The 23,205-nt window shown below is 33.7% G+C and overlaps 2 protein-coding genes across 2 annotated transcripts in view; one reads left to right on the top strand and one right to left on the bottom strand.

Annotated features, from left to right (window-relative positions):
* The first annotated feature begins 259 nt into the window (after positions 1 to 259).
* LOC148280670 (uncharacterized) lies at positions 260 to 2,477 on the top strand. The gene has a single exon (XM_088228027.1). It carries the CDS (start codon positions 321 to 323, stop codon positions 1,008 to 1,010), a length of 690 nt encoding a protein of 229 aa, XP_088084153.1. The 5' UTR covers positions 260 to 320; the 3' UTR covers positions 1,011 to 2,477.
* Positions 2,478 to 9,320: 6,843 nt separating this feature from the next.
* LOC148280669 (uncharacterized) overlaps positions 9,321 to 23,205 on the bottom strand; it is a 161,404-nt gene continuing 147,519 nt past the window's right edge. Inside the window, exon 47 of the mRNA XM_088228025.1 lies at positions 9,321 to 15,163. Coding sequence (XP_088084151.1) covers positions 9,321 to 15,163 — 5,843 coding nt within the window. The remainder of the gene's footprint in view (positions 15,164 to 23,205) is intronic.

Here is a 23,205-nt window from a genome sequence, read left to right as displayed (position 1 = left end):
TGCATATTTATATCTGAGGAATCATAGACAATTTTTAAGTTGCTTCTTTATTTTTTAAATACGAAATGCACTGTAGCAAGTGTGTTCAATCGGTAAGTCCCGTTAAAGCTCTAAAATGTGCACGATGTTATCTAACTGTACATCCCAAATGCGTGGGAACGACAACAGAAATGTTTAAAAAAATGTCTAAAATATATCGAGCCAACTGGAAATGTGACGAGTGTAAGATAGATGATCCACGATCTAGTACCAGTAAATCTCCAATAGTTTTTACAGAATCCTTTAAGGAGAAAAGCGTAACATCTTCTGGAAAAAAAAATATGGATATTGATTGTAAACTAGAAAAAATTCTCAATCAGAACGATAAAATATTGGAAACTATCTCTTTCCTGTCATCAAAATATGATGACTTACTACTTAAGGTCACAAATCTAGAAGGCGAAAACAACTCCCTGAAAACCGTTAATAATGAACTAGTGACAACAGTCAAAGAGCTAAGTTTTCGTGTCTCACAGATGGAACAACAGTCAAGAGAACATAATATCGAAATGCAGTGTATTCCGGAAAATAAAAATGAAAACCTTATTGATTTGGTGACTCAACTGGGAAGGACTGTCAGAATGAAATTAAATGATTCTGACATACTTTCATGCTTTAGGGTGTCTAAATCAAACAAAAGTAGTGATAGACCTCGTTCAGTCATCGTAAAGCTATCTAGCACTAAATGTAGGGACGCCCTGCTTGGTGGTGTTATGAAGTTTAACCGGGAAAACCCAGGAGATAAATTAAATACTTCGCACGTTGGAATTGGAGGAACAAAATTTCCTATATATATTAGTGAACATCTTTCTCCTTCAAACAAAACCCTCCACGCAGCTACGAGGATTAAAGCAAAGGAGAAAAATATCAAATATGTGTGGACACGAAACGGTCGTATTTTTGTTCGACGGAATGATACATCTCCAGCTATTTTAATTAAGAGTTTAGATTGTCTAAATACTATTAGTTAATTTATAGGTGATTTCTCTTCTTATTTCTTATGCAACAAATGTACATGAAATTGAACAAATAAAATTCTTTTCACTTCGTTAAATATATATTATCAAAATACAAGAGGCATGAAGACCAAAACCGAAAATTTTCATCAAGAGGTTTTAAATAATAACTATGACATAATCTGCTTGACGGAAACTTGGCTTAACTCAACAATATTTAGTGAAGAAATATTTGACCGGCGATATGCTGTCTTCAGAAGAGATCGCGAAACATCAAGTTCTACTTCAAGGCAAGGTGGAGGAGTTTTGATAGCAGTCTCGAAAAAGCTAGTGTCCAATAGAAATAAAACATTTGAAAGTGAAAATGAAGACATTTGGGTGGAAATCAAATCGAATATTACTTCAAACTTTAGTATTTATCTTTGTGTAGCATATATTCCTCCAAATTTAAATATCTCTAACTATAATAGCTGCTTTCAAAAGCTTCAGTACAGATGTCTTCAACGTAAATCAAATTCACAATGCATCATTCTGGGTGATTTTAACATACCTGAAATTAAATGGGTATCAGATGCTTCAGGTAATAATAATTTTCTCTGTCCTACAAATTATACTAGCCCAAAATCATTAATTTTGGTTGACTTTGCATGTATCTGTAACGTTTATCAATTTAATTATCAATGCAATCATAATGGTCGAATATTGGATCTAGTTTTCTCTGATAAAAATAATTTAAAAGTTTTTCCAGTCGACGGTCTTGTAGCAATTGATCAGCATCATCCAGCAATCGAAATTTCATTTGAAATTGAGAATACTCAATTATTGAATGAAAATTGCGAAACTTTCAAATACAACTTTAAAAAATGTAATTACGAACTCTGCCGTCAAGACATATCATCTGAAGACTGGAAGATGAAGTTTGGAGAACATAATACAAATGATATGGTCTTGATTTTCTACAACATTTTATGGGAAATAATAAATAGACATGCCCCATTTAAAAATAGTAAATCAAATTGTAATTATCCACAGTGGTTTAGTAAACCATTAATTAAGGTTTTAAAAGAAAAACATAAAATGCGGACGAGGGCGAAAAAATACAATAATCCACTGGATTATGAGGCATTCTCCATCCTAAGAAAAAGATCCAAAGCTTTGCAAAAGAAATGCTATAGAACTTATATTAAATCTGTTGAGGAAGGCTTAGTAGACAATATGAAGGTATTCTGGTCATTTTCTAAAACACAGCGTGCTACTAACTGTATTCCAAAAGTTATGATATATGAAAATGAACGCGCCAGTGATGGAATTGCCGTAGCTGAAATGTTCTCGAATTATTTTGCCTCTGTTTTCAGTAAATCAAACATTGTTCAGAATGTATCAAATACATCCAAAGTATCAAATGATAGATACTACCAATTTAACCTATCTGATTTAAAAATTAACGAAGATGTAATCAAAATTTCTCTAAAAAATTTGGATATTAATAAGGGTCCAGGGCCTGACCAGATACCAAGTATGTTTTTGAAAAACTGCAGTAATGAATTAAGCAAACCATTGTACATGATATTTAATAAATCTCTTAATGAATGTATTTTTCCTGATCTGTGGAAGATTGCTAATGTGACCCCCATCCATAAATCTGGGGATAAATCGTCTGTCACGAATTACAGACCTATTTGTATTCTTTCATGTTTTGCCAAAGTTTTTGAATCGTTAATCTATAAAGTTGTTCTGGAATATGTTAAGCCATTTATTTGTCCCAAACAACACGGTTTTCTTCCTAAAAGATCTATTAATTCTAACCTTCTGGAATATTGTGACTATATTTGTTCATCATTTAATAAAAAATGTCAGGTGGATGCTGTGTATACAGATTTCCAGAAGGCCTTTGATAAAGTTAACCACCATATATTGATACAAAAGTTGGAAGCAATCGGTATACATGGCAATCTTCTAAATTGGATGATATCTTATTTGAAAAACAGAACCCAAATTGTATGCATAAATAAATTTGAATCATCACCTTTAACTGTAACATCTGGTGTGCCGCAGGGCTCTAATCTTGGACCATTATTATTTTTAATTTTTATAAACGATCTTGGCTCCCTCTTAGAGTGTAATTATCTTTTCTATGCTGATGACTTGAAAATATTTCGTAAAATTGAATCAACAGATGATCTTGATTCCTTAAGTGAATGGTGTAAACTGAATGATATGCACCTTAATGTTAAAAAATGCTATCAAATAACGTTTACAAGAAAAAGAACTCAAAACTGTTTTACTTATAGCATTAATAATATTGACCTCAACTCAGTAAGCACAATCCGAGATCTTGGAATCACATTTGACTCACGTTTAACTTTTTCCAATCATTTCAATATTGTTAAAGAGAAATCTTTACAAATGCTGGGCTTCATACACAGAATATCCAAGCCATTTAGAATTGCAGCATCAATAATTTGTTTGTATAATTCTCTTGTACGTAGTAAGTTGGAATTTGGAAGTATTGTTTGGTCACCTCATTATGTGATTTATAAAAATATAATTGAAACTGTACAGAAAAAATTTCTTCGTTCTTTGTCGTTTAAGTGTAACATGGGCAGAATACTTCAATGTTATGAAGAGCGCTTGGAGTATTTTAAAATTGAAAAGTTAGAAACTAGGAGACAAATTATAGATATGATGTACTTGTATAATATAATTCACAATAATGTTGATTCAGTGTTTTGTGTTCAAAGTGTGTCATTGTACGTTCCCCGTAGGCGCCTTAGATCACCTAATACATTTTACCTTCCAATTTTTACAAACAATATGGCACATTTTAACCCTCTTGCAAGTATGTTAAGACTCTATAACAAAATGGAAAAAAAAGTTAACATTGACATTTATCATGATAGAGCAAATAGTTATAAAAAAAACATTACTATGTATCTTAGATCAAATGCCTAATCCTTAGTTTTGTGTATGTAAATTAATTTTAGTCTTTTTTTATTATATCTTATATGTTTTTAATTTCTCTTTTCTTTTCTTTAAAAAAAAAAAAATCTTTCTTTATTTTTACATTTCACTAAACTTAATCTTTACCATTACTTAAATTGAATTTACACTCTTATTTTATATAATTTATGAAAGATGTTGAAGTTCTGTAATTGAGAATATATGTAAAGAACGTTAGTTATGCTCACTTGAAAAATGTATGTATTGTATGTATTCTTGTTGAACTTCCAAATAAATTTAAAAAAAAAAAAAAAAAAAAAAAAATCATTACCTTTAAAAATATCGATGCTAAATGGTAGAGTGACCGATGCACCACCATAGCAGAAATTGAATTGTATCTACTACTTTTCTCAGAATTTTGAGCTGCATCATGTGGGCCTCGTGGTGTAATGGTCAGCGCGTTTGCCTACCATGCAAGAGGTCTCGGGTTCGATTCCCGCCATGGTTGAAATGAAATATCTAGAATTTTTCATAGTCCCTGGACTGGCACTTGAAGCGCAAGACTGATCATCTAACCTTCATGTAACAAAAATAATCAAGATACGCCGCGGTTGGTGCACCAATGCAGTGCCCTGTGCACCATTAGGTGTGGAGAGGGAATGATTATGATGACTTTGGTTCATTTAATGGCCACACTGATGATTAAACGTCAAATGACGCATCTAACTGTCTAAAAAACGAAAAAAACGGAGTTGCCAGTTCAACCATATTAAGTGTTTTAAGTTATGCTTGTGGTCACCATAATGTTCTTGAACTGCATTTCTTTAATATGTTTGTATTTTATTTGTTTATCTTTTTTTTTTAAATATCTTGCTTCTACGGCTTATTTTTTTTATTTTTGTTTTTTTTTAAACTTACTTTACTTCTAAACACATTTTTTGAAATTTATGTTGTTTATACACTCATCTTTTAAAAAAAAATTATTTATACCAGCTAAACTTCTTAACACTGTTCTATCCTTTATTGCTTTATATAAAAAATAATTATGTTGATTGTATACTCCTGTTTTATATAACTTCCATGTATGTAAAAGCTTCATGGGCGTGAAAAATTAATAAAATAAAAAATAAATAAATATTTTGTGATAATGGTCATAATTAACCCTAGGGAGGAAATACAGGCTGTCTACAAACTTTTGGACATACCCAAGACAAGGATTTGAGTATTCAGAAAACATTCTTCAAGGATTCAAATTACACACTCAAAACTGTAGTCTTTCAAAAATAATTTAGCCATATTAAAAGCAAAAATATTTTAGTTTGTCCAAATCAATTATATGATGATGATTGAAATGCATCACGATTTGTCTATTGCAGCCTCCATGGATGAGGAATGAATGTGTGGTTAAATCAAAAAAGTTCCGAGTTGCAGTATTTCTCAATACGGCGGCTGCATTGAATTCTCCTCATCGGCCTAATACCGGCAAAAAAATATAGTCTGAATGTATCCACAAATATTTCATAGCTTAAAAAATAAAGCAAATGTCAAAATGGCGGTATAAAAGCAGGTTATAAGAGGAATACATGTTAGGGGGGATTACAAATTATTAAATTACCGTTGAAGAGTGGAAACGTGTATATGAGGGTGTTATAAGCAAACTTAGAAATCTCCACCAAAATGCGAAGTTAGTAATCGATGCCAAAATAAAGTATACATAAAAACCTACCTACCTAGATAATAGCGTAATTAAAACCCGTTTCTAAATCTTTCAAAAACCGATTTTAATTATACTGCTTGACACCGCAAACTTAGCATTCTCCATTGAGTTAGTGAAACATAATGGAACGTAGTTATGCAAAACCAGCCAGCCATAGAAAAGTGAAACTGAGATAATAGCAATCTTGTGAAAAGAGTGATTAATCAGATCTACACAGTTGGAATCTTTTTGACTTTGACGAATGATAAACAATGTGGATGCACCGTAGAATGTTAAGAATATCTTGGACCGATATGATAACCAACAATGAAGTGTTACGTAGAGCCAATACTAATAGAGAACTATTCACCACTGTTAAGCTCCGTAAGATTTCATATTTTGGCCATGTGTTGAGAGGTGATACATGTGCAATACTTCAGCTTGTCACGAAGGTGGAGATCGAGGGACGTAGAGGGGTCGGAAGAAAACAGCTTTCCTGGCTTTGAAACATCCGAGCATGGACCAGAATTAGAACTGTGGAGGAGCTATTTCGCACTGCTCAGGATAGGGAAGCTTTCTCCCAAGTGATCGTCAACGTCGGGGAGACCCGACATGACACGTGAAGAAGAAGAAGAATAAATTAGTTTTTTTACATTACAAACAAGAATCTATTTATGCATTTGACCAGTTTTAATGATTTTCAGGGTACCGTTAGATTTTTCTAGTGCTGTGGGTGTTTTCTGCAAATTGAGAAATCCCAACTTTATGATTGACACGTTTTTAGAAGGTGATTTTTACAGTTTTTTTTAGTATAAAAGCGGTCTGGCTGTTTTTAGCAGATTATAGAATTGACCTTACTGAAACTGATAACACCAATAAATTGTGGACTATAGTCCTTAAAATATAGCTTGATTAAAATGACAGCTGCCAAACTAATGTCACTAGTGATGGGAAATTACTGATCACTGATCATGTACCGATCAAATCAATTTTATTATTTTTTTTTATGCAAACATGAAACTCTGTTTCTCTATGTCCGAAAATTGATATAAAACCGCAAAAATAAGCCTATTATAGTGTGTTAAAGACAATTATTTGCTAAAAAATAAGAAATTAAATACTTTTTTTATGAACAACAACAAATGAATAAGTGTTTTTTAAATCGATTTACATTGATCAATTTGTCCATCTTTAACATTTTTGCAAAATGACGTAACCTTGTAAGAACGTCGTTAATAATTGGGTTAATTTTAGTTTTTTTTCTTAAAGCTGATTTTATGTAATTATGTCAAGCATTGTATTAAAAAAATAATTAACATGCAAGATACGAATGATTTTTCGTGTGTCAATATAAATCACTCCTTAGACGTTACTACAAAGTTACGTCATCACTTTTACTGACAACTGTCATTCTATCAAACGATATTTTAAGGACTACAGCTGCCTCTTGCAAAACTACGTTAATTTAGAAATCTCAGTAACTCTTTCAATGGAGATTTTTAAGTTTGCGTCTAATACCTACATAAATTGCCCATAAAATATAATATTTTATCATATTACTTTACTAGAGCAATGCTTATTTGCTTTGTAGTGATTTATTTTAATAAATAGCATTTTTGGACAATCCGAATTAAGGGTGTGCACTTTGTAGTAGATTAGGGAATGAACCATGGACTTCTGATCCAGAGTTTGAAAGACTGTAAAACATGACACATTACTTCTGTACAAGTTTCCACTCTTCACTCTCAAAATATATAAATTATATGCAGTGAAAAAGCAACTGGAACACATTTTTCATCTAGTACGTATAATATCGTAAACCACAAATGTTTAATTTCGAGTTTTTAATGTATCATTTATATTTCAGTTTATTTATTTTTTCAATTCATTTATTTAAAATATAACATGTGCGCATATAAAGAATAGTCCAGCGTAGAATCATATCTGAATACATCGGACTGTGTTAAAAAACACCCCCACTTTTCCCTCCTTTTACTGCGCGCATGCGTGAAGTCGCAGCGTTATGTTGCCAGATCGTGAAAATTATAATCATAACACAAATGTAAGATAATTATAACTTTTTTTTAAATTCTCTAAAATTTTATTGTACACGTGGAAAAATTGATTGACACATCAGAGTAGACAAGGAAAGGGTCATTTAGTAAGAGTAATTGAATTAATGAACCTTGAACTTTAAAAATGTAACAATTTTTTTTAAATTTATTATCTACAAAAATTTGGACAAGCTCAAAATATTGTTCTTATAATTTACCCAAATATTTCAATTTTGGTGGCCATTCTTAACGAGTTGTAAATAACTTACTATTAGAAAATGGAAATCAAGTTGGCGTAGTGTGGGGTTTGAACCTCGGACCTCTGATCCGTGCGTCCGCAACATTAGCCAAGGGATCACAATCCGATTAAATAATGAAGTATAAAATCGTATGTGCATTTTTACAAATATCGCAAATAATTTTATGGTTTGTATATGCTTATATGAAAAAAGATATGAAAATGAATATGCGTGTCATTTTTTAAAAAAATCCTTAAATATTTTGATTTATGCTTGACAATTTTTTTTTAAATCCATCTTCTGTAAAATCGCGTTTTGTGGGTTGCGATATTATACGCAGGAGGTATCGACATAAATGTATATCTATTAAAACATTCAAATTAGTTAGTATAAGTTCTTGGTAGAATTTTGACTCTTGCAACATCACCAGACTAATATGGCTTTGAAAGAAGTTTAAACTGTATTAGGTGTTAACGATTTTTCCAAATTTAAAAAAAGGATCATCAAAATTAAAACGAAATAGTAAAGGTAACGTCGTTCGAAAGAATTTTTTCTGTTCTATTGTATTGTATTTGCTTTTACGCTACATTTTTTATTTTATTCGATTACAAGCCTTCAAAATGGAATGCCAAGTAGACGAAAATGAGCGTTTTCGACACCCCTTCTGTTCGCGTTCAATCCAAGGAAAAAATTTGCCAAAGCTGCTCGCCATATTTGCGCAGTGTACTGTGAAGTTGCTATGTACCATTGACTGATTCGTTGTAAAAAAATGAAGAATACATTATTGACTAATGCGTTGTTATTTTTTCTTGTCGTGTTGAAGAGGATGTTCTCTTCATTTGGAAAAAAAATATGTAAGTAAAAACATATGTTAACACTCAATATTTGTATATAACCACCACTCACTGATTTTTCTATATCTACCAGTTTTGAGATGTACCAGTCTCTACGTCAGGACACTAATAAAACTAACATACAAATCCCACTATACACCTTAACCATAGCAGATATATAAAAACATAAAGCCAACGTGCTGATAGAACCTATGCTTTTAATAGTTTACACTAATGCGCACTTAGCTACTATAAGCTTGTGTCGAATAGGCACGTTGGTTTTATATTTTTGTGAAACTACTATAGTAAAGGTGTATATTGCGATTTACATGTTAGTCTAGTTGGTGCCCTGATGAAGAGACGGATACGTCTCGAATCCGGTAGACATAGACAAGTCAGTAAGTGTTTTATACAACTATTTAGTTACGTTTTTATAAAATGTTTGACAACAAAGTTAATGCTTTAAATATAGATAATAACAAAATAATTATTGTTGAAAATGGGTAAATGTAATAATGGAAAGAATGTCAGAGTCGAGCTGAAATTTTAAATAATTTGATAATTTACCTGCTGAAGCTTCCAGAAGAGCTCATATCCTCATCTAGTCCACTCCAGGAGCCGCTAGCCGGATCTGTAAAGTGTCTAGATGTAGCTGCCGAAAATATACCAGACCCCGATTTGTTCGACATCGGAGAACTTTCCCTCAAACCACTCTCACTCATCTCTCCACACTTCAAGCCCTCCAGATCCAACTGTTTGGAAGCATCGGCGATTATTTTATGCGTGGCATTGGGGTCCAGAGACCCTGGTCCACTTCCATACTCCGAATCGAATTGTTGTTCCATCATAGTGACAAGACTCTCCGTGTCGGATTGCTGAGATGTAATTGACGATGAGAATTCCGAACTGTAGTCTGTTACGGATTTTCCCGACCCGACTTCCATGCTTTGAAAGTTACCGGATCCAAATTCGTCGCTTTGCTCGGGTTTCAAAACTCCTGGAATGTCCATTCCTTTACCAGAAGATACCGACATTGTTTCTGAAATTTTCGCGCCATTGACGAAACGTTGTTGTATTATTTTAGTTGTTGTTATGACGCCGATCATGTTGGCGTCCGATTCCGTAAAGGATGATTCGAGTTGGGTGGAGTCTTCTGTAACCGGCAAGCAAGGTCCCGATTGGTCATCACCAGTTTTGCATTCGTACACTGTCTTCCTCACGCAAACCGTTTCACCTTGTTCCGGACACGAAGGATCCGCAACATAAAACGCCCCTTTATTATCAAAAACTTTCTTCTGAGCTGTTACATAAGTGACGGTTGCACCTTCATCAGTAGAAACTGAGGCTGTCACTTTGGCGTCTCCTTCAGCCATCTGTTGTTCTATAAGTTTTCTAATCGCCATGAGTTCTTGGGTTTTTTGCGAAGGACTGCCAAACTTTTGACCCGGACTTCCCCCCTTTTGTCCTGGGCTTCCACTTTTTAACGACGGGCTTCCACTCTTGAGGGACGGACTACCGCTCTTCTGCCCAGGGCTGCCACTTTTCTGCGGCGGGCTACTTTCTGAGCTACCATGACTGTAGGATCGCTTTTCCATGTCTAAAAATCCAGCGCTGCTATGTCTACCGTCCTGCGAAAGGAGTAAGGCTTCCTTTTGTTTAGCATCTATCTCAATCTTGAGAGCTTCGAGACAAGCCGATTCTAAACCTTCGAATTCTTTTAAACTGGACATGGAAATATCATCTCCTTGTCCATTTTTGCTTAGCTGATATCTTCGTGGCAGCGATCCGTTAATAGAATCCTGGGAAGATGAAGAGAGTTGAGAATTCTCGATCATCGCTTGCTCCAGGTTTTCAAATTCTTGCAATGAACTGACGGATACATCATCTTGTTCCCCTGGTCGAGACATATACCTTCTTCTGAAGTTTAATTCAGATTCTGAAAGGCTTCCATATGAATTTTTTAAGCTGCCATAGCTACCAACAGATTCTTTTTGCGATGTCAAGCTACCAATCCTGCTAGCATCAAAGTCTGTCATCTCTTCTTCCTTAATGTCTTCAAGAGGTCCACGATCATAATCGTATCTAGCTGCTGCTAAGTCTCCTTCAAACTGCATTTGAATCCATTTTTTCCCCGCTTCAATTTCAGCCATTTCGGCTGCTCTCATCCTCTTTTGATCTAGTTCATATTGTAACATTTCTTCCTCTGACAGAGAACCAGATGTGCTGTATTCTGTTTCACTTGTCTTTTTAGCTGTTTGAGAGAGATACTCTTCTATTTCTTCATCGTGCTTCTTAACCATCGGAATTTTACCCATCGACATTCCCTTTCCTTCAGAATCAAATTCAGAAGCTTCTTTTGCGACTTCTTCGATAACAACAAAGTCATCCATTTCATTTGGTTTATCAACCATTTCAAATTCGTCGCTTATGGGAGAATCGGGTTCTTTGTGAGCTTCATAAAGAGTTCGCTCTTCAGCTGTGACAGATATTTCTGATTTAGAGTCTGTTGCTCTTTCACTGTGAAAAAGTTCTGGATCTTCAGAAATTTCATACATGTCATCTAAAACATATTCTCTACCATTGTCGGTGGACTCTGAGCTTTGACTCGGGTTAGAAATGGGAGTTTGAGGAGTTGAAAGAAAATCATCTTGAATCTTTAAACTAGATGTTGAGCTCTGCTTGCTATCTGTTGAAACATTAGATATTCCAGATTGGGACTTTGAAATTCTATGCGAACTCACTATCTCTTCATATTCTGAACTTCCCTTTGGAATGATATCTTTCATCAATGAATCAAAGTCAACCTCATGAGTTGGCTCTGTAACCTTTACAGGATGGGGTGTCACTTCAGTTTTGACAGTAACTGTCTTCTTTTCTATAACTGTTTCCACTTCTAACGGTTTTGGTTTCTTTTCCGGAGTTTTGTAGATGACAGAAGAAGTATGATATTCTACAGTTTTTTCTGATATTTCGTATGATTTAGGTGAATCTATACTCTTGCTGCTTTTGACCTCGGATATCTGTTTTGTGTGTCTCACAATACTAGGTCCCGTTTCTATTTTACTCATACTAAATACTTGGGAATCTGATTCAGGGATTCCAGATTCTAGATCCATGTCCACACTTTCTGATAAACTGTCAGACGGAACTTTCTCTGGAAGAAGTTCTTTCGGTTGGAAGCTCATTTCGTGAGACCGTTTCATTTTTGATACCACTTCATCGCCTTGTTGATTAAGTTCATCTTCAAGAGAACCTTCATCAGAGTGGTCGCTCAAAACAATTTGTTGATCCAGTCCTACTTGTTCAACCCCTAAATTATCTTTACTTTTGCCTTCGCTTAATTCTTCCACTATTTCTTCTATAACGGTTTTTTCTTTGACTTTTGATGGATCAACGTCGAAATGTTCGGCTAAGGTTCCACTGTCCATCATTTCATCTTTTAACTCATTTGCAGATGGCACCAAAGTCTCTGAGGCATCCGAGATATCAATGCTCGCAATGTGTCCGGAGCTGTCTGAATCTAAACTTCTCATACTTTCCCTCGAACTCAAGGAACTAACAGCTGTGTAATATTCTTTCGATGTTCTCTGGGAACGAGAAGATTGTGTGCCTACTGCACTTTGGAAATCGGAAGTGCTGTGACCAGTTAAGAGGTTCTCAACATCGGAAGACAGTGGTCGACTGTGAGGACTTTCCGTGTGTTCAAAACTTTGATAATGGCTCTCTCCGGAACTGGACCATCCTTCGAGATCGGATCCAGATCTTCGGTCCCCAACAGTCATATGAGCAGATTTGACATGTTTTTGAATGGGTCGTAGCCGTACTTCGGGACTACTTTTAGGAGATTCTTCCTTGTCTGAAATAAGATCAGTTTCTGTGTCGAGTAAAGATATTGGACCGCTTTCAAGCCCAGTGGAAAGTTCACTGAATTCTTGAAGAGTAGCTTGTTTTTCATGAACAGTTTCTTTTTCTTCATCCGATGTGATGCAAGTGTCATCGTGTCTTGAAGATGAATCACTTTCTTTAAGGCTGATCTGAATATCTTTATCAGTCATGGTGATTTCGAATGATTTGTTTTGAGAATTCAGTTTTTCACCAATTTCTACGTAATCTTTTTTTACTTCAGGCTTTTCTTCCAATGAACTAGAAGATGCCGAAGCGAGTTTTTTGATAGGGCTTGCAATAATTGGCCTAGTTTCACCATCAACCTTCTCTGACTGAATTATGAAATCAGTGTGCTGTGCTGGTTCTTCGTGAATCACTTCCGGACGATCCGGACTCATCAGTTTGAATTCAAATTCCGAGGGAGATTGCTTGTATTTAATGCTGCTATCGTGTTTCTCACTAATGATTTCTCCATGTGCGGCTTCTAAAGATTGTTTGACTTCGTCGATTGTTTTTTCTAAGTCAGAGAGTTCAGTTAATGGTTCAGGTCTTGTAGGCTCGTGGTCTGCTCGCTCAAGATCAAGTTTCGAGGTAAGAAACTCGGCAGACGAGAGATCTGTATCATACCCACTGCTACAAATATCATCTATACTTTTTTCTTTTAGAAATGCATGATCATCTTTTCGTTGTTGAAGATCTGCTACAAATGACTCGGCTTCCATCGAAATGTCTTCTTTTTCAGAATGTTGTAACGTTTCGGCACTGACCGAATCCATTGATTTCTGTAATGTATCAGTGTCTTGTGAATCGATAGATTTGATCATATATTCAGTTTCGATACTTTCACCGGATTTGAGCATTGAATCTTTGAATGAATCGAAACCTTCACTGTGAGCTTCCATGTCATGAGTTTCTTCTGAGCTGTTGAGACTCAGTCCGTTTAGTCTTATCTTTACATCCATATCTGAGCTGATTGTTTTTATTCCAATATCACTACCAGACATAGATGATTGAGACGTAAATTCTGTATCCCAAGAATAAGGTTGGTCATCTCTAAACTTCTGCTGAGGCTGGAAATCTGTTGTGACTTCATCAAGAGATGCTTGCTGCTGTACTGATACTTCCCAAACATGCTCTTGAATATGTTCCTCGGGTTTGTTGATGGGAGACAGTTTCTTCTCGATCTCTGCTTCCGTAATAGACATTATTTTTGCCACATCGTCATTACTTAGATCGTCTGGTAAAAGTTCGTGTTGAGCATGAGCTAACAGATCTGATTCTCCGGTCAAATCAGATTCAGATTGAGTATCTTGACTACAACCGAGGCTCAAACTTTTGTCCATTTGCGAGCTTGAAACTTTGATTTCTTTAACGAAATCCACATCAAATACCTCTTCTTTTTTGTATGACTTGGATCTGCTTTTAGGTGACATTTCAGACTTGTCATCGAATGAGTCTCGTTTTCCTGCTAGTTCACTCTTGAAACTTGTGTCATGAGATATATCGGAGCTCAAATCGTCGTGTTCCTTGCTTTCAACTGTGGATTCTTCTTTGCTATATCCGGAAGATGCACTTATAACTTTTCCCGCTTGTTTTACTTCTTCAGACGTCAACTTCTCGTCTTTTTCTACAACTTTGACGGCAGACTCCATGTAAACATCTTTACTTTGTGAGAACTCTCCTTCAACTTCATCTGTCGGTTCTAATTCTGCGAAGTATTCCTTTCCCCACTGTTCGTGCGAGAGATCCCTTTCTGAGTAAGAGATTTCTGTCTTCTTTTCCATTTCGTCTTTTATAGCTGTCATTTTTTCCTCTGATTTGCTCTGTCTTCCAGAGTATAATCCTTGTTCGGTGTACTCTTTGTGAGAAGATACAACAGTTGCTCCATCGTCAATTTTCTTTGCTCTAGAAGTTTCGATGTCGTGCCTCTCAGCTAGAGACTTTTGATCTTTCTCGAGAGAAGTTCGTTCACTTTTTGTCTTGTCGCCGCATTCTTCGGTAGACTCTTTTTTGGTTAATTTGTATTCATCGCCTGATATATGTCTTTGGGTCTCAACTTTAGTTTGGACATTCAAATCATCTCCTGAGACCGTTTCCTTCTTTTCTACAAACATTTCCTTGCCCGTCACTTGATGAGTAACTGATTCTGTTTTTGTGATAACTGTCGTGTCTTCTGGCAATTTCTTTTCGGCATCTTTAACAACGAAATCCTTTTTCATCTGTTCGAATTTTGCGATGGCGCTGTCTTGAAAGTCTTTTTTCATCTCTTCGAACTTCTTTCTGGTTTCCTCTTTGAACAACTTCCTGGATTCTTCCAGGTCTCTCTCGATATCGGTCAGTTTGGAAGGTGGATCTTGCTTGTCTTTGGGAACGGATTCTTTCTCGGGCTTTTCAGTTTTGGATTCTGGGTGGATGGTAAGGGCTTCGACATTAACGAAAGCAATATTGTCGACGTGGTGTCGAGTAGGAGACTTAGGACTCGAAGAGGTACTTAAAGTTTTGGTTACTTCTGTCACGTAATCTGGAAAGAAACAAAATATTGAAAAATGAAACACTTGTAAAAATAAACTACAAAACAGTGATATTTCCAGATGACAAAAAAATTCTTTGAGGAATTGTATTTATTCAAGCAAACAACATAATGAGTCAAGGATATGCGAAAATATTTGAAACTTCAAGTGATCCAATTTTTTTGTGGTTTCACCAAAACCACTTTTTGAATCATTTAATTTTAATTTAAGCTTAATTTAAAAATAGCAAAAACGTTATGAAAAATTGATGAATTTACCATCCAAACCGAATTTATGGCATTTAAATAAAGCTATTAAGTATTCAGGGGTGTACAGCACATAAACAATTTTAAAAACAAGGACTAAATATTTCAGTCAAATGATAAATGATCGTAATAAACACACCAAATGCATTAATCCTATATGGAAAATGATAAACAATGACATGTAAGAGAGGAAAAATAGGTGATCATTCCTAAAATATGAAAAGAGATGAAATAATTTTTAAAAGGTGACAAAATTGGAAGCAAAGTTGTAAATTTTTTTACGGATTAAATGGAAAAGAGTGCTTATTCCCAAAATCAAAACGGTTTTTTAAAACAAGGGAATATTATTATTAATATTTAATAAATGTTTAAATTTAAATTGTTCTTAAACTCGACTGTATGTGGAAAGTAAATTATCGGTTAAATTGACAAAAATTTGTACATCGCCTCAAAACGATAATTTTTCATTTCGCAAAAGTATCATTTAAATTCTTCCGTCCAACGTTTTCTAGTTTTTATCTTAAAGAGCAAATTAATGCCAATATAAATACGTGATAATATGTGGCATTATTTTTTTCCTGCAAACCATAAAGACAAATGGCACAGTGGAAGGAAAACTCATGAATCTGATGATTATACTTATTTAAAATTAATACAACACTAGGATAATTTCAAAGCACATTTTTCATTTCCTCCGTAGTTAAGACAATAAAAATTTTGAAAGCTTATTTTTAGTAAAAATTATGTATAATTTGCCAATTAGTTGAATATTTTTGTATCTTTGTGGGAATTATTCTGTGAGCTTCCTTCAATAATATTATATCAACGTGAAACTAAAAAAATAAAAAAATAATTATCAATATTTCATTATTTATTTTTTGCCTTATTTTATCCTAACATGAATTAATATAATATAAATTATTGCATTATGTTAGCTTTATATTATTAATAATTACATTATGTTATTTTAATAATTATTGCACTATGTTATCCCAATATAAAATATTACATTATGTTATTCTGATATTAACCATTGCATTATATAATCCTGATATAAATTATGGCGTTATTTTATCTTTATATTAATAATGATTGCATTTTTTAATTATTTTATTAATAACTATATTGCATTATGTTATCCCGATATTAAATATTGCATTATTTCCTCTTAACTCGAATTAATATAATGTTATAAATTATGTTATTTTGTATTTTATTAGTTATTATTGCATTATGTTATTCTGATATAAATTATTGCATTATTTTATCCCGATATTAACTATTGCATTATTTTCTCCTAACTCGAATTAATACAATATTATAAATTATGTCATTTTGAATTTTATTAGTTATCATTGCGTTATGTTATTCTAATATAAATTATTGCATTTTGTTATCCTAAAATTAGTTAATATCATATAAATTATGGCGTTATTTTATCTTTATATGAATAATAATGTTAATTTTTTATATTTCATTAATAACTATTGCATTATGTTTTCCTGATATTAATTATTGCTTTATGTTCTCTTAAGACAAATTAATATAATATTAATGATTATGTTATTTTATTAACTATTATTGCTATTGTTATTCTGATATTAACCGTTGCATTACATTTTATTGATATAAATTATTGCATTATGTTCCTTACAGTAATTAATAGATATCAAATAGATTATTGAATTATGTTATCCCGATATTAACTATTGCATTATTTTTTATGTTATTTAAATATCAAGTATTGCATAATTTACACTGATATTAACTTATGCATTTGTATATTGATTTACATTATTTTATCCTTATATTATAATTATTGCATTATGTCAACCCTAACTAAAATATACTGAGTCCTAGTGTAATGTTTGCACATTCGGTTACTGAGTTACATTCGGTTCTTAGTTCGATTTCCGGCGAAGTTGGCAAAGAAAACATAAAAGATGTTAAAAGACAAGTAAAAATTCAAGGTTCCGGTTAATTTATACTTATCTCCTTCTGCCTTTACTTGTTCATATAAGAAGAAAAGGAATTTCGATACATTTTTTCGTTTATTTCCGAACATGCCCTAGGTTGTTAGAAGCTCAAAGAATAAAATTTCCCTCGACCTTGAAAGTGACATTTGTTCCAAGATGGCCGCCCAAATGACAGGTGACGGGAAGAACATGTTTCTATACACGTAAATAATTAACATACAAATCCAAGATGGAAGCGTAATATAATAATCAATGAATAACGAAAATATCTTCTAGTAAAATGAAAACACGTATATACAGAATACACCTAAGGGGAGGGGGGAAACAAAATCAAAATAAGAACAATCATTTCGTTATTTAAATTATAACACTGACAAAAGTTACATTGTAAAAAAATAAAAGGCAACCATAGAATTAAAAATAGTCCGCATACGCGCATCAAACAGAAGCCGACTAAAATACTCTTAAAGGAGTAGTTTTACGTGTTGACCCATTAGTTTCTTTGTAGACGTCGCTCAATACACAACTCCCGATTTGAATTCAACTATGCCGTGCTGTGTCATTTTAAAATGTAGAATTACTGCTGGGGGTCTTAAAGAAACAGGATGGGATCACATTTAATGTGTAAGTAACAAATGCATTACTTAAAAATGTAATTATTTTTCCACCTGTCAGATGGTCAAAGAAAACAAAATGGTCATTTTGTTAGTGCTGCCAGGGTAGTCAAATTTTTAACTGTAAATATAATTAAAATAAAACACTTTGTAATTTTTTACGATACTTTTTTTACTAATTTTTTTTACGCTACTTTGCTCATTAGAAGAGAGAACTAATGAAAATTGGACCTCTCGGATTAAACAACGCTATGGTGGACATTTGACCAACAGTATCTTTAAAACATGAAATATTATTTTACATGACATAAAAATATCAATTTTATGTAAAATAAAATTTGTTTTATTTTTTAAGTTCAAAGTTCATAAATTTAATTGCTCTTATCAAATAAACCTTTACTTATCTACTCTGTTGTGTCAATCCATGTTTCTGTGTGTACAATAAGATTTTAGAGAAATTAACCAATTGCTTTTTTAAAAATATAATTATCTTTCATTTGTGGTATGGTTATATTTTTCGCGATCTGGGAACATTACGCGGCGACTTCAAGCATGCGCGCGGCGAAAGTGCAGCAAAGTTGGGGGTTTTTTGGACACAGTCCGATGTATTCAAATATGAGTCTACGCTACTTCTGGACTATTTTCAATTCTATGAAGGCAACCGTTAAAAATTGTGTCGAATTAGAAATAATATCATCATAATCCTGACTACACCTGATGGTACATAAAGCACTGCATCAGTACTCTAAATGCAAAATATTTCGAACACCAGTTACACGAAGGGGAGGAAATCAATCTTTCTCTTCAGTTGCTAGTCTAGAGACTGTGAAATATTGCGGGCTACCTTTGAAATAAACGTTTCACGCTGACCCTGCCAGGAATTAAACCCGAGACCTCAAGCATGTTTGGCAAACACGCCTACCAAGAATTACTATAGTCCTTAAAATATAGTTTGATTAAAATGACAGCTGTCAAACAAATGTCACTCGTGATGGGAAATTACTGATCACTGATCAACTGATCATGTACCGATCAAATCGATTTTATCAGTTTTTTCATGCAATCATGAAGCTCTGATTCCGAAAATTGATATAAAAATACAAAAACAAGCATATTCTAGTGTGTTAAAGACAATTATTTACCAAAAAATAAGACATAAATACTTTTTTCATGAACAACATCAAATGAAATTATTTTTTTATTCGATCAATTTACATTGATCAATTTGTCCCATCTCTAACGTTTTTGCAAAATGATGTAACCTTGTAAGAACGTCGTTAATAATTAGGTTTATATTAGTTTCAAAGCTTATTTTATATTTAAATTTGTTTCAACAGAGAAGGAAAACATTTTTTGAGAAGGGAATTTAGTAGTCTAGGCATTTACAGGGCTTATGACCTATCATTTGCTGGTTTAAGTGGCCACTTTACACACTGTGTAACATTCACCATTCTGCCTATGTTTAAACATCCACATTTCCTCAAATCTTCCATCTGTTGACTTTTGTGAAGTAAAAGAGCTGAAACCTTTATTATGTGGGTGAGATTCATCCGGCTGAACCAAATCACCTACTAGGCAACGCCTGAAAACAAATTAAAATATGAACAACTCCCTAGGGAGGAAGTCCAGCCAGTCTGCAAGCATTTAGACATACTCAAACATTGTTAACTCTAGCATTGTATAAAAAAAATAATGAACATGCCAGATACGAATGATTTTTCGTGTGTCAATTTAAATAACTCCTTAGACGTTACTACAAAGTTATGTCGTCACTTTTGCTGACAAATGTCATTTTTATCAAGCTATATTATAAGGACTATAGACAAATTAATCTTTTCTAGATTTTCCGATTCTTGTCCAATTTCACATACATTACTTTGTTCTTTGTGCACCCGGACACAGATAAATATCACCATCATTATTCCATATCCGCTCCCTTGTTGGAGCATACGGTGTCCACAAAGATCCTTCAGGCATCTATGTCGTTTACATCCTCCCAAGTCAGGTTTGCGTCTCGTAGTTCTGACATGAACTACCGACGAACAGTCAGCAGTGGACGTGCAGGACGTCGACAACCTGATGCCTTGTAAAGTAGGCGAGCGTGGTTAAGGCTCTCAGGAGGCATCCGCCGTACATGGCCAAGCCACCCGTATCGCCTTCGCTTGATGACAGTTGTCACCGGAGTTTGCTACGTCCGTTCTCTTATTACTTCATTCCGCACAAAGTCAAACCACCGCACACCCAAGATTCTTCTGAGACACCTATTCTCAAAACTCTGTATTTTGCTAATTTGGGCCCTACTGAGGTGGCACGATTCGCATCCATAGAGGAGAATATGTGTTATGCAGGCGTCATATAGGCGGCATTTGGTTTTCACTGAGTAAATATCCGATCCAAATATAGCTAATTGTACTAAACTAGAAACGTCTGGTCTTATTGTCGTCCTCGCGGTTCAGGGGTCAGCGCGTTTGCCTACCATGCAAGAGGTCTCGGGTTCGATTTCCGGCACGGTTGAAATGAAATATTTATTGAAAAAGGTGTTTTTACACAATAATATTTCATAGTCCCTGGAATGGAACCTGAAGCGTAAGACTGATCATCTTGCCTTCATGGAACGAAAAAAAATACCAAGATAAGCTGCAATTGGTGTACGAATGCAGTGCCCTATGCACCATTAGGTGCGGAAACGACGATAATGATGACGATTATTGTAAATTTTCGTAATGGGTGCTTTGTTAGTTAGAATATACCCTGTTTTAACTCAAATTGTATATATTTCAATACTGACCAAAAGAAAAAATAGTTACAGTTACTGTTTCACAAATTAAACTGTTTCTAAATAACAGTATAATTTAGCTTCGGCAAAAAATCTAGTAAAAGTAGCTGCTGGAACTGTTTCACTAATTGAATTAAACTGTTACTTGTAGCAGTTCACTGTATATATACATACTGGCTAATATTTATCATTTTCATAGGGCGGGGATGACTACGCTTTTGCCCCACGCTACTTAAAAACAGTTCTTTTAAATTTAATATCCTGACTAGTTTTTCTTTGCGGTAACAGTTTAAAAACGGTTTCAACTATTTCCAAAGAATAACTGTTTAATTTTTATAATCACCGATGTCTTAATATTCTAGTAAAATACAGTCTTTACATACTTATCTGGTGAATCAGAAAAATGTCAAGCGTCATTGCTTTGTTTATCATCAAAAAAATGTGCTGCGCATAAAAGCTATTTTTTTTCATTGGTAATTCAAAATAATATTTAAGTAAATAAAATACATTGATAAAAAATAATAAAACATAACATAATCGAGCATAAGGCGGATGCATTAAAAAACCATAAATGAAAACTATTTTTCATGTGTTCTCAGGCATAAAAACATGTTTTTTTTTTTTTTTTTTTTTATTTACAGAAAAAGCGAGATGATTTATAAAATGAAAAAATAGTAATTTTGTTTTATTTTTTCACGCTGGCAAACCTCTACTGACATTTTTACTTACCACTAGTCTCTTTGCTTTCTTTTACTCGGCAGATATCACGAAACAAAAAGGAGAAATTCATTCATATAATGTATATTTTATATTCTACACAATACTGTATGTAGATAGTTTATATAAACATACTTATATTAAATTACTTTTCAAAATAATAATCAAATGGGAAACATAATTAATAATATCTATTCTAAAGGAACCCATATTTTTCAACAAGATGTAGTATTTTAAATTAATAAACATGTTTGAACATAACAAATCAGGTAGATTCACATGTTTAAACATAACGAATCAGGTATGTTCCCACGTTTGAACATAACAAATCCGGTAGATTCACATGTTTAAACATAACGAATCAGGTATGTTCCCATGTTTGAACATAACAAATCAGGTATATTAGCATGTTTGAACATACCAAGTCAGGTATATTCAGATGTTTGAACATAACAAGTCAGGTATATTCAGATGTTTAAAAAACACATTTATTGTTTTGAACAGAACAGGTCAAAGTCAGTGAGAAAATAATTTATGTTTCAAAAACCATGTTAACATTTTTATATTTTAAACTATGAAGGATGTTATTTTTGTTGAATCCTTGAGTAATTATACATTTTTTGATTATGATTAAAAATGAATTTTATGTGAAATGATGCTAAATAAAAATAAATACATACGCGTAGCCAGCAACAAAATAATGCAGTACTAAAATAATATTTTTTATCAAACAATCATATATATATGAGTTTAACAAGTTTGATCAAATGATCAGAAATAATTTAAACACGGACAACGTATATTTGTTATTGGCGTACTGCGCAAAAAAGTGCCTATAAAACTTTAAATTAATATTTTTTTGTGTGAAGTAAATTAAAAATAATATTATTGGGGTTGGAAATATTAGGAGGTTTTTTAATATTTTACTAGAAGACATAGACATATTATTACAAAAATATAATACACTATAGTCAACCAAATGGCATTTTAAAATACGTAACATTTTACATACCACAAAAACAGGTTGAAAAATTAAGCTCAAATATTTTATTTTGAAGCCGTTTTCATAAAAAAATGAAAGTATGATTAAATGTGAAATCACTGTGAATGGGGTTATACTAAATCAGGTAGAGGAATTTGTGTATCTGGGACGTATGTTCACTGGGTACGGAATGACTGAGAAAGATATTGAAAGGAGTGTGAGTGCCGGGAACAGAGTGAACGGTGCACTTAAATCAATCTTGGCAAAAAAATGATTGTGGCAGGAGGCAAAATTAGCAGTTCACAATGAAGTCCTGGTCCCGACTCTGATGTATGGGAGCGAAGTTTGACAGGCGCCGTGGCGCAGTTGGTTAGTCGGCTATCTGTGAAACTGGCGTCGCGGGTTCGATTCCCGCCAGTTGCAAGAAAAAAATCAAAGAAAGATCTTTTTCTCGATTAGTCTGGGTGTTGTGGTATATTTTTCATTACCTTCTTTCATATCACCTCTATCCCACCTGCTGACAAGCCTGAAAATAGAGGCTCAGCGGGTTATTCCTTTAAAAAAAAAGTATGGATTTGGAAAAAAACAGGGATAAAAGTAGGCTGAATGCTGTCGAAATGCGATGTCTCAGGAGAATGTGTGGTAAAACTATGTACGATAGATGCACAAATGTTGAAAAAAATACAAAATCAAGAAAGGAGCTCTGCGTTGGTTTGAACAGG

Source organism: Micrasema longulum, unplaced genomic scaffold, assembly GCF_059751315.1.
Source record: "Micrasema longulum isolate JH-2025_06_02 unplaced genomic scaffold, ASM5975131v1 h1tg000554l, whole genome shotgun sequence".
Classification (NCBI taxonomy): Eukaryota; Metazoa; Arthropoda; class Insecta; order Trichoptera; family Brachycentridae; genus Micrasema; species Micrasema longulum.
Note: the sequence above shows the minus strand (reverse complement) of the source record. Positions and strands in the feature narration are given on the sequence as shown.

What these genes read in the sequence shown, in the direction of transcription:
- LOC148280670 (XM_088228027.1), top strand. Translation starts at nt 321, where the DNA reads ATGGATATTGATTGTAAACTAGAAAAAATTCTCAATCAGAACGATAAA.